This window comes from Callithrix jacchus, chromosome 6, assembly GCF_049354715.1.
Source record: "Callithrix jacchus isolate 240 chromosome 6, calJac240_pri, whole genome shotgun sequence".
Taxonomy (NCBI): Eukaryota; Metazoa; Chordata; class Mammalia; order Primates; family Cebidae; genus Callithrix; species Callithrix jacchus.
The window spans coordinates 2,244,875-2,257,813 of record NC_133507.1 but is presented as its reverse complement, the minus strand read 5'-3'; the positions used below and the strand labels follow the sequence as shown (position 1 = coordinate 2,257,813).

At 44.5% G+C, this 12,939-nt stretch overlaps 1 protein-coding gene across 6 annotated transcripts in view; it reads right to left on the bottom strand.

Moving 5' to 3' along the window:
- HERC2 (HECT and RLD domain containing E3 ubiquitin protein ligase 2) overlaps positions 1-12,939 on the bottom strand; it is a 206,450-nt gene that overhangs the window by 17,867 nt on the left and 175,644 nt on the right. For 5 of the 6 annotated variants that reach the window (XR_013536483.1, XM_035303531.3, XM_035303537.3 and 2 more), the window contains exons 79-83: positions 11,571-11,785; positions 3,431-3,608; positions 2,665-2,826; positions 1,116-1,207; positions 778-917 (exon numbers count right to left, since the gene is read on the bottom strand). Coding sequence is in view for 4 of the 6 variants with exons in the window: in XM_035303531.3 (XP_035159422.3) it covers positions 778-917; positions 1,116-1,207; positions 2,665-2,826; positions 3,431-3,608; positions 11,571-11,785 (787 nt within the window). In the remaining 2 variants the exon portion in view is untranslated. The remainder of the gene's footprint in view (positions 1-777; positions 918-1,115; positions 1,208-2,664; positions 2,827-3,430; positions 3,609-11,570; positions 11,786-12,939) is intronic. The other variant, XR_013536484.1, reaches the window with a different exon arrangement.

Here is a 12,939-nt window from a genome sequence, read left to right as displayed (position 1 = left end):
ACACTGAGCTGTGTCAAGGGCTGTCTTCCAGGAAGCTGGGTAGAGACTCCAGGCCCAGGGTTTCCATCCGGACTGACCACATGGGCACCCCTGCCTGGGGCATACCAAGTTCCAGACCAAGGAAAGCAGGTTTCAACACAGACCATGTTGTTTGCACAGTCAGTTCAGGCACAATGAACCACACTCACCACCTAGGAAACAGGGGAGCCCTCCCAAAACCCAGGTTTCCTGACACCAGCAGCAGGTCTAAGGCCACGTCTCAGGCCGGCTGCTGGCTCTGCTCTGCACAGCGCAGTAGTACACAGAATTCATTCACAGGTGAAACAGCAGGGGCTGAAGACGACAGTGCCAAAGCCCTGCTGACTGCATAGAGACTCTCAGCTTTTGCCTCCATTTTTTTTTTAAAAAAAATGGAGTTTCACTCTCACTGCCCAGGCTGGAGTACAATGGATGGCACAACCTCCGCTCACCACAACCTCCGCCTCCCAGGTTCAAGAGATTCTTCTGCCTCAGCCTCCCGAGTAGCTGGGATTACAGGAATGCACCATCACACACCTGGCTAATTTCGTATTTTTAGTAGAGATGGGTTTCTCCACGTTGGTCAGGCTGGTCTTGAACTGCCAACCTCAGGTGATCCGCCCGCCTCAGCCTCCCAAAGTGCTGGGATCACAGGTGTGAGCCACCCCTGCCTCCTTTTAAGGAGGCATTGTCATCCAGCCCCAAGCAACCCTCTGAGGTTCACAGGGCTCAGTCCTGCAGCACCGGGCTCCCACCTACCGTCCTCTGTGCAGCACACACAGTGCAGGGAGCCGGTGGCAATGGCGATGACTTTCTTCCCCTGCAACCCTTGGACCTGCCGAGGCCTTCGAACATGGTCGTCCGATCCATGGCCCAGCCTATGATAATCGCCTTTGCCCCTGCACACAAAGGAAGCATGGAAATTATGGGACAAGGCCATCACTGACCACCCTGCCCAGCCTCCTGGGCACGCTCTGCTCTTCAGGCCACAACCACAGCCTGCTGCAGAAGCTACATTCCCAACCACGAAAAGCCAGTGCACATACCCCAATTAAAATCTAGTTTAGGTGGGTTTAAACAAACAGAATCTTGCCTACCAGGTATAAACGGCTCCAGATTTGGTAAGGGCAACAGAAAACTGGGATCCGCATTCCACTTTAACTACTCCGAGGCCTGTGAGAGAATCAATCTAGAAGGGGAAAAAGTTCAATTAGACAGACAGCATCAAGGCCCCTGCTGATTGCTATAACCACACTGATATTTAACTAAACTCGTAGGAATTCTGAAAACTTGTACCCATGTGAAATAATTAGTGCAACTTAAATCATATTCCACTTCATCTCAGCACTCCCAGGAGGCAGGTGGGACTGTGACTGACAGCACACCTGCGGGCACAGTGGGACCCAGCACATCGCACCACAAATGGGAGATTTGCAGGTGAGCCTGCAAGCCTCTCTCCCCAGAATGGCCTCTGCAAACCTTGCTTCTCTGTGCAGCAGCAAAGCACTCCACCAGTCCTTGTGTCTCTCCTCGCCCATCCCAGCCCTCTCAGACCAAGGCCAGCGGGACAGGGAGGAGCAGCAGGCAAGGGGAGGGATGGTCAAGAGCACTGGGCTCCACCCACTCTCCACCCACTGGGCTCCATCCCCTCAACAACGCGCACTTGCCAGGCAACACTTCCTCATGCTCCTCGTGACCTCTGTGATTGCTCTCATATGTAAGTTCTCATATTCAATTCTGAACTCAAATCAATCAAAACTGACCTCATTCTCTTAATGAACCCTCCCTGGTGTCCAACCCTAACACACTGGCATCGGGATGTCCTGCTCCAGCCCCTCCCATGCCCAGCATCCTAACCCTTACAAGTGCAAAGCCCAGGCTCTTCCCCGCAAGGAGGGGCCTCTGACGCATGCCACAGGTGAGGGTCTGCTCCACAGGCACCTGTGCCACACTTGCAGCCCCACAGCCCCATGACAGAGGCAGCCAGGCAGAGACAGGTTCGTAGCACCAGGCTCCCAAGTACCTGGCAGAGCACCTCGGCTACACGGCAGTGTGGTGTGCATGCACTGAGGTCACTGAGCAGCACCTGCAGGACCTGAACCACGTACCAGCCACCCGTGCACAGGAGCAGAAGATATTCTGGCAAAACTAAGAAATCGCCTAGAGCCACCAGGCTTGTGAGGAGCAGAGCCGCCCACCCCAGCAGGCTGCAGGCCCCGGGCGCTGTGCAGGCCCTGCTCTCGCTCCTCACAGTACACCCACCTGAGATGGCCCTGGCTAACCCAGATGCAGTCCCTTTAGCAAGCACTGGCACCCCCGAAGCACGGGCCGTGGCAACTCCACACCATGGCAAACTGAAAGAGTGTGAGCCATGTGATACCCTTCTCTGAGACAGGCCTACATGCTAAACAAACAGGCATGCTCCACGTGCCTGGCTGACCCCGTCCACTTGCACGCAGAACACTGGCTGCCTCTAGGCCCTCCACACACCTTTCAGCCAATCACCCCTTACAGTTACCGGAAAGAAGGTAAAGAGGAGGTTGGTGGCTCTGAGGCTGTGTTTTCCCGAGGGCCCCCAGGGACCCCCGAATGTGGTGAGCTGGGAGAGCACAGGGCGGGACAAGGGCGGGACAAGCATGAGGTTACCTTCATGGGCACTTTACAACCGTCGCTGCCTCCGCGGCCGAGCTTGCCGTAGTCGCCGTCCCCCCAGGACCAGACGGTGTCATCATCTGTGAGGCACAGAGTCTGGGCGTCTCCGCTGCCACAGGCGATGTCGACCACACGGTGCCCCTGCAGCGCCTCCACCTTCAGAGAAAAGGACCTGGGTTGGCTGAGCACGACACGAGAAGGCTCGCCACTGGAGTGACTTCACAACGCCGTTGTGAGGGAACCTGTTTAAAGCCTTTACAGGTTTTTATGGGGGAACCTGTTTAAAGCCTTTACAAAGAGGCGATTTCTAAAATCTTATAAGACAAAAGCGAACATACCTTCATCTATCTGAACCATGAGCATCTCAACTGCAGAAGAAGCTATTAATGTCTTTGATGCGCCAACCCTACACCACTATGAAGGCTGTTCACTCACTTCTTGTACCCCAAAATACAGTGGACCTTCTAGAAGCCAAAGTATTTTTCTAGATGTCAAGCAATATTTATCATTACAAAGAAAAGGATATTTCAAATACTATCCTTTTTAAATGACTCACAGAAGAAATATGTACCAAGATGTTTTTTATTTTCACCAGAAAGAACATGTACTTGTAAACTGGGCTATGACCATCATAAAAAAAAGCTAGAACAGGAAATACTCTGGACTTTTAAAATCATAACAAAGGTGGCAAACCACCCCCACCCGACAGCAGCAGTGAGGGGCGTGTGGCCTCCTGCCTCTGCACGAGGCACCTGCTCACCAGCTTCGGCTTCAGCTGGTCCTCGCTGTCACTGTGCCCCAGGCGGCCGTAGCGGCCTTTGCCCCACGTGTAGAGGTCCCCGGCTGCCGTGACACAGGCACTGTGGGCTCCGCCGGCAGCAACATCGACCACTTCAACTCCTCTCAGAGACTCAATGACACGGGGGCGGTCACACGGACTGCAAAAAGTCACCAGACATGATGCAAATACATTTTTATTCTTAAACATTTTCCAGCTTATTAACTATCTCTCAGTGTACACCTTCCTCATCAGTTAATTATTAAATCAATCAAGAAGAATCATTAAGACCTGAACTCAAATGTCACCACTTCCTACCTCCTTCTTGCACAAGGCCAGAGGGCAGGGCTTCCCCAGCTCTAACTGGAGGCTGGAAGGTGACCACACATACTGGGCCAAGTTCAAAGCACAGCCCATTTTTCAAAGGCCTATGAGCTGAGAACAGGTTTCACATTTTAAAGGTTTGTTTAAAAAAAAAAAAACTCAAAGAATCATATGCAACTCCTAAAATAGTTACCATCTGGCCCTGTACAAAACAGTTTGCACCTCACCCCCATTTAGGAATTAACAATTCATTTAAGGAGTTTTAACACATGAATGTCACTAGTCTATAACAGTGACTACTGATAACAAACTTTTTGTTTTCTTATTAAGTTTTGAAAGAAGCTCTTTACATATTTTGGCTATCAAGACCTGGATTATATGATTGTGAATATCGTTTCCCAGCTTGTAGTTTCAATCTCTTCAGTGTCTTTCAAAGAAAAGTTCATAATTTTTACAAAGTCCAAGTTGTATTTTTCTTTCATGAATCACGCTTTTGGAGTTCAATTGAAAAATCTTTTCTGATTTAAGGTCACAAAAATTTTCTCGTGTTTTCTTCTACAAGTTTTTGGTTTTCGGTTTTACATTCATGACTGTAATTCATTTTGAATGAATGTTTGGCTATGGTGTCAAGTATGAATTTAAGCAATTTCTTGCCATAGGCTATCCAATTACTCAAAACCGCTTATTGAAAAGAGTATCTTTTCTCCAGTGACCTGGCTGTGCCCTCTTGTAAACTGTGCCCTAGAAACTGTGAGAAGTCCAGCTTTACTTTTCCACACTCGTCAGTGTTTGCCGGCCAGTTTCTGGATCCCCCGTTCTGCTCCACTGATGTTTCTGCCTCTCTCTTTACGCCTACACTATACCAGGTTGATGACTGCAGCTCTAAAATGAGACTTCAGTCAGGCAGTGCGAGTCTTCCAACCTTGGCCTCGCTTTCAAAGTTGATTTCACTATTCTCCAACTTTGGCCTCGCTTGCAAAGTTGATTTCACTATTCTGGGTCATCTGCATCTCCATACACATTTTATACTGGGCTTCTGAATTTTACACAAACCTTGACTGAGAAGGTGTTCAATCTATAGACATGAGGATAACCAACAAATTAACAATACTCAGTCTTCTGCTCCGTGACCCTCAGCAATATTGTGTAGTCTTCTGTCTACAGGCCATTCACATTTTTGGGCAGATTTATCCCTTAGTTATCCAATTCTGAGAAGAGGGTACTGTAAGTGGCATTTTAAGCTTTCACTTCCTGGTTTGTATATGTCTATGTATGGACATACAAATAACCTTTACTTATTGATCTTCCATCCTGCAAAACTGCTAGCCTCACTTATTAGTTCCAGTAGCTTTTTGTAAATACCACCAGATTCTCTGCATAAACAATGTTTTCTGCAAAAAAGACAGTTTTAATTCTCTTTTCCATCTAGATGCCTTTTATTCCTTTGCATTGCTGTGCTGTACTTTCTGACCCTGTACAACGTTGGAAGAAGTCTTGATAGCGGACATCTTTTCCTTGAGTCTGAACTCGGGGAAAGCTTTCAGTCTGCTGCCATCAAGTACAATGTACCCTCTATAGATTAACAGAGACGCCCTTTATTGGGTAAAGGAAGAGATCTTTTACTCTTAGACTACTCAGAGTTTTTATCAGAGATGGATGATGGAGTTTGCCAAATTATTTTCCCCCTCTTTATCTATTAAGATCACCATATACCTTTCTTTTTCACATTGACTGATTTTTCTAATGTTAAAACAAACTTGTGATTTCTGGCATAAACACCTCACATGGCCAACACTATATATTACAGAATTCAATTTACTAAAACATTAAAGACTTTAACATCTATGCTCATAAAGGATATTGGTCTGTATTCTCCTAGAAATGGCTGAGCCTGCCTTTGATATAAGTAAAGCTAGCCTCAAAAAAAACTGATTTGAGAATTCCCTCCTCCAATTTGCTGAAAAATTTGAGAAGAACTGGTATTATCTGTTAGCTACAAGTCTGTTAGAAATCACGTCATCTGGTCCTGGAGATTTGTCTGCAGGAAATTTCTTTTTTTTTTTTTTTGAGATGCAGTTTCGCTCTTGTTACCCAGGCTGGAGTGCAATGGCGTGATCTCGGTTCACTACAACCTCCTCCTCCTGGGTTCAAGCAATTCTCCTGCCTCAGCCTCCCGAGTAGCTGTGATTACAGGCACGCGCCACCATGCCCAGCTAATTTCTTTTATTTTTAGTAGAGACGGGGTTTCACCATGTTGACAGAATGGTCTCGATCTCTTGACTTCGTGATCCACCCGCCTCGGCCTCCCAAAGTGCTGGGATTACAGGCTTGAGCCACCGCGCCCGGCAGAAACTCCATTTCTTAAACACATCACTATTTACCTCAAGTCATCTAATTATTCTTGAGTGAGCTCTGAAGAGTATGTATCCTTTGAGGAACTTGTCCATCTCATCTAAAATGTCAAATCTGTTAGCATTAAGCGGTTCAATATGCTTCATTATCTGTTAATATCTGTATACTCTGCGGTGACGAAAACTCCCCTATTCCTAGCATTTCTACAATTTGTGATCCCCTTTCTTCTTGACCAGTCTAGACAGATATTTTAACGATTATATTGATGTTCTCAAAAAAACAGTTTCTGTTTCATTTTATTCTCTCCATTGCTCTTCTGTTTTCTACGTTATGGATTCTGCTCTGCTCTTTCTTACTCCCTCCCTTTCTTGTGTTTACTTTGGATTGTATCTGTCTTTCTTGTTGTTAAGTTTTCTTTTTTTTTTTTTTTTTTGAGACAAAGTCTCACTCTGTCACCCAGGCTGGAGTGCAGTGGTGCGATCTTGGCTCACTGCAACCTCCACCTCTCAGGTCCAAGTGATTCTCCTGCCTCAGCCTCCCGAGTAGCTGGGACTACATGTGCCCGCCACCACACCCGGCTAATTTTTTTTTATTTTTAGTAGAGACAGAGTTTCACCATGTTAGCCAGGATGGTCTTGATCTCCTGCTGCTGTGATCCACCCGCCTCGGCCTCCCAGAGTGCTGGGATTACAAGCGTGAGCCACCACGCCTGGCCTATTGTAAGTTTTCTAAGATGGACACTAAGGTCATGGTTCTGAGACCATTTTTCTTTCTAAAATAGGCATTTCATGCTATAAATTTCCTTTTAAGTTCTGCTTTTGCTGGATCTCACACGTTTTGGTACACTGTTTTCATTTTTACGCTTCAAAACTGTAATTTACTTTCTGATTCACTCTTTGATTCATCAGTTATTTAGAAACGTTTCATTTTCCAAGTACTGGGGTTTTTCCAGGGATCTGTTATTAATTTCTAATTTAATTTCCCTGTGGACAGAGAATATATATTTTACATAACTTGAATCCTTCTGATGTGTAAGATTTGTTTCATGGTCCAAATCATGATCTATGTTGGCAGGTATCCTCATTCATTTGAAAAGCATGTAAAATTTGTCCAGTAGAGTGTTCTAAAAAATGTCAATTAGGTCAAGTTAGTTGACACAGTTGTTCAAATCTGCTATCAATTTTTTTAATATACTTGTTCTACCAATTATTGAAGGAGGGATATTCAAACTCTAGTTAAACTGTGGACATGTCTGTTTCTCCATGCAGCTTTATTTTAATTTCACGTATCCAGATCTATTATGAAGTGTGCAAAGGTTTGGGATTATGATGTCCTCTTGATGAAGTATCCACTACATCGTCTGGATACTCCCGTTTTTGTCCGTCAATATTCTCTACCGTGAATTCTACTTTGTATGACATTAGCACAGGCATTCTAGCTTTGCTTTGATGCACATTAGCATGGTATGTCTCTTCCTGTCTTTTTGCTTTTAGCCCATTTCTGTGTCTCTATTTAAAGTGGGACCCCTGAAGGCAGCGTATGGTTTGATCCTGCTCTTCTATCCATTCTGACAACTTCTGACTTTAAACTGGGCTGTCTGAATCATTTACATCTGATGTGGCTATAATCGTATCTGGCAGCTGGGGTGCAGAGGCTCACACCTATAATGCCAGTGCTTTGGGAGGCCGAGACAGGAGGACTGCTTGAGGCCAGGAATTTGAGACCAGTCTGGGCAACACAGCAAGACCCCACCTCTACAAAAAAATAAAAATAAATTAGCCGGGTTTGGTAGCATGTGCACATGCACGTGCAGTCCTAGCTAGTCAGGAGGCTAAGGCAGGAAGATTGCTTCAGTCCAGGAATTCAAGGCTGCAGTGAGTCACGGTCATACCACTGCACTCCAGCCTGGGTGACGAAAGCAAGACCCCAGCTCTAAAAAACATATGTGTGTGTCTTAAGGTTTAAATCTGTATCTTGCTATTTATTTACCTGTTGTTTGCTGTTTTCTTCTTCTTTGCTTTCTTTTAGATGAACTGTGACATGGTAAAAGCCCCATAAAACTGCATACACCTCAACCATACCTCGGCTTTCTCTTGAAACTGCTCTCTGTAACCCAAATGTGACAGGCAAGCAGTCCAAACCCTGCCATCTTGGCCCCTCCGACTTGTAATAAGTAATTAAGGCCTGTGATTTCCACCCTACCCAGACAACGTGTAAACAAATGCTAATCTTAACTTTTGTGAACCACTTAAGTAACAATCAGAATGTCCAAAGTCCCCTGGCCCTCGGAGAGTCCGTCCGGAGCCCCTCACCCTTATCTCCACCCAGGAGGTGATTCGCAGAATCCACTAGCCCTCAGAACGTCTGAAGCTCCTCCCCCGACCCCTGCCCCTGCCCCTGCCCCTCCCCCTCCCCTCCACCAGGTGGTTTCACGGGTAGGAAAGGTCTTGACACCCTGCTTTCGGGGCACGGGTTAGAGAGACTCAAGTCCTCCCTGGCCGCCAGCAATAAAGACCCTGCAATCTGGCACACGTTTGTCTTGGTGTTGACTTTCTATGCTCAGGCCAGTACAACAGAACTGATTATGTTTTATGACTTCACTGCAGCTCCTTTGTTGGTTCATCAGATAAAACTCTTTTGTATTATTTTACCAGTTGCCTTGGGGGTGTGTGGAGTATCAGTCTATTCTGAGGTCACATACTACAACCCGAATATAACTTCACAACAGTCTACTTCCATTTCCTCCCACAGTCTTTGTGCTACAATTAACTTCTGTGTGTGTTTTAAACGCCTTAATTTACTTGTATTGTGTCCATGAAATATTCAGTTATCTCTTTAAAAGATCTCTAGGGTAAGGAAAAACATCACATCATCAACATTTCTTTGGTAGATTCATGATTCCATCTGGTATAATTTTCCTTCAATTTAAAGAAATTCCTTTAAGGTTTCGGTTGTGCAGGTCTGTGGTGATGAGTTCTTTCAGTTTTTATTTATCTAAATAAGTCTATTTCAACTTCTTTCTTGAAAAAATATTTCTGCTGGGTAAAAAAAAATGTTGACAATAATTTGTACTTGTAGAAAATCCACTGTCTTCGAGCTTGTAGTGACTCCTAGAAGACATCTGTAGCTACGCTTATCTTTTTCCCTGTACGAAACATGTCTCTGGTCCCTCCACCCTCACCCTCACCCCAGCTGCTTTTAAAACATTTTCTCTTCATCTCTGGTATTGACCAACTTACTCTAGCGTAGTTTTCCGCATGTTTCTTTTGCTTAGGGTTTTTAAGCATCTTGAATCGGTGGATTTATACTTTTCAACAAACTTGGAAATTTTTTGGCCATTATTTCTTCAAAATCCCCACATTCCTCTCCTTGAGTGGCTCTGATCATGCAGATATTAGGACATCTGGGGTCGTCCCACAGCTCACCTCTCTGATGCTCTCTTCATTGCTACAGTCTTCTTTCCATTTACTCCTAGTTTCTTTTATTATGTCTTCAAGTTCACTCATCTTTTTTCCCTGCAATGTCCAGTCTGCCATTAACCCCATCCAATGTATTTTTGATCTCTGACACTGTGTTTTTCATCTTTAGAACTTTGATTTGGGCATTTAACTATCTTCCAGGCTTTACCTAATACATTCAAGTTCTCTTCTAGCTTTATTAAAATAATCATTTTAATAAAGTTCTCGATGAGTACTTCCACCACTTGTATCATTTCTGAGTCAGTTTCAACTGATGATTTTTCTCCTCACATAAGTTGTATTTTCCTGCTCCCTTGCACGCTTGGTAATTTTTTATCAGATGCAGGAAATTGTGAGATTTACCTTATTGGGTGCTTAACGTTTGTATTCATGAGAATATCCTTGACCTTTGGTCTCTCTGACAAGCTACTTGTGAGTGGTTTCATCCTTTCAGGTCTTGCTTTTAAGCTTTGTTGGTGGCATGATAGCAACAATTCGTCTGTGGCCAATTTTTCCCCAATACTGGGTAACATCATTCTGAGTAATTTAATCCTTGCCCGGTAAATAGCGAGGTTTTGAGAGCAGGCTCCATCCCCTGCCCTCCGTAAGCTTGGGGACTCTTTCTTCTCATCCCTTCGGGTGGTGAGCTCCTCAGCCTCATGGCTGTGACTGCCATATCAGGCTCCGCAGGCCTCAGCAGTCCTCTCTGTACTCTGCAGGCTCTCTGTCTTAGCCCCCTGGACCTCCAGTTCTGTCTTCTCTATACTAAGGGAGTCTGCCAGGATCTACCTGGTGTTCTCCTTCCTGTGCCACAGCCTGGAAAGTTTCTACAGGAAGTCCACTGGGCAATTTTTAGAACCTGTCTTGGTTTTTTAATTTTTAATTTTTGTGGGTATATAGATGCATATATTTATAGGGTATATGAAATGTTTTTGATTTAGGCATACAATGTGTAATAATCACATCAGGGTGAATGGGTTATTAATCACCTCAATCATTTATCCTTTCCTGTGTTACAAACAATACAATTATACTCTTTCAGTTATTTTAAAATGCACACTAAGTTATTATTGTCTGTGGTCTCCTGTTGTGCCACCATACTTGATGTTATTCATTCTAACTGTATTTCAATACCATTACACATCATCCCTTAGAACTCCTCATGGAAAACTGTATTTTGTTGCCTGATAGTTAATGTCTTTGGGGGCATTATTAAATTTAATTTATTATTCTTAGTTTTTAAGACAGGGGCTCACTCTGCCACCCACGCTGGAGAGCAGTGGCACGATATCAGGTCACTGCAATCTCTACCTCCCAAGTAGCTGGGACTACAGGTATGTGCCACCATATCTGGCTAACATTTTTGTATTTTTCATAGAGATGGCATTTCGTCATGTTGCCCAGGCTGTTCTTGAACTCCTGAGTCCAAGCAATCCACCACCGTGGCCTCTCAAAGTGCTGAGATGACAGGCGTGCGCCACCATGCTGGGCCTGTTTATCTCATGTGGTGTTTCAGTTATCCCTGGGATCAAGGCTCCTGTCACTCCAACTTGGCTGGGAGTTCTCATTAATTTTTTTCAACATGTGACTTGGATTCCTTTGTTTAAAAAACGGTGTGAACTGTGTGTTCTTTCCCCCTCGCCCCTGTCATTTCCTCTGTATGTGCAGCTCTAGTAACTCGCACGTTACACAAAATGCCAAATATGATTCAGTGGATCATTTAAGGGAGAAGGACCAAAAGAAGTTTGCTTAATGCCTGTCATCAACAGCTGAGAATTGACTTTTTTTCCTCCCAACAGAGAAGTCACACAGGTAAGCCCTCATGTTGGCACATAAAACTATTTCTGCCAAATGAGTCATTAACAGTGTTTAGTTTGAGCAGATTATTGCAAATGTTGCTTTGAAAAACCAAATGTCAATACACTGTACCGGCATTAAAACAAACACAAAGAAAAACACAATGCTGAAAAAACGTTTTCACATAATACCTTCTGCTGCCATGCCCCAGCTTCCCGTCTTCTGCCTCACCCCAGGAGTAAACTTCTCCTTCTGAAGACAGGGCAAGGCAGTGCTTTCCTCCTGAGTTCACGGCCACTTTCTTAATAAACACATGCTGAATGGATTCAAGCAATGTTGGGGAAGACACCGACTCTGTCCCTCCAATTCCCAGTCTGCCACCTGCACCATACCCAGTGGCATACAGCTAAGAAAAGAAAAAGCAATAGCAACATCAGGTTTTAACCTCAACATCCCCTATATTTAGCAATTCACAAACCTAATCCATGGTTTAGACATTTTTGCCACACAAAAATGAAATTTAAAGTTAAAAATCACAGGAATGTTTATGACTTTATACCTGTTCTATCAAAGTTCTAGAAATGAAATAAAAACATGACTATTACAAATTCCAAATTCAGAAAACATATTATGAAAATAAGGTCTTCTCCCTGGAATCTCTCCCATTTTTATCTAGAATACCAACTACAATTAATAACAAGAAAAGCAAAAAACAAATAAATAAATTTAACTATCTACTATGTGCAAATCTCTGACAATAACAGCCACAAAACCATACCCAAAGAAGAACAAATACATTTTAATATTTCAGCAGGGCAGCATACAAACCACACAGGAAAAATCAAAATGCCTTTTTTTCATCTAAGCGGGATGTTTTAGGACACAAAACATCTATGATTCATTAAAAAGAGAAACCACACACACACAATCAGACTCCCTCTTTCCAAACGAATGTAAACATCCCTGCTGATAAAAACTTAAATGGGGTTCCATGCTGTTTTAGACATCATTCAAACCTGCTGCTGTACTGGCATAATAGTAAAGAAGCCACAAGGACCGACGCATGTGAGACCCAAACTAAGGGGACAAATGAGCCCCATTCCCAAAGCCAGCTTCGGTGGGAAGGGTCTGAGGCTCTCAAGTGCACAAGGTGCAGGGAAGTGCACGCACCTCCAAGGACTTCCTGTAGAAGGCAGGGCTCCAAGGGGCTGCTCCTCCGTGAATAACAAGTAAGAACAACACAGAAAGTGGCCTTTCTCAGCCTCAGCAGAGAGGTCTGCCCCTGAGAATTCACAACTACTACAGGAGCTGGCAAATTATGGCCCATGGGCCAAATCAGGCCCATCGTTTCCTTCTGTCAGAGAGGTTTTATTGGAACACAGCCACACCCAGTCATTTACAGTATGTCCCCGGCTGCTCTTGTAGCTGCAACAGAGACCATGTGGCCCACAGAGCTGAAAACACAACTGTGCCCTTTACAGAAAATGCTTGCCAACCCCATCCTAGAAAAAGGACAAAATAAAGATATTTTGAAACAAGCCAAAGAATGAATCTCACTAA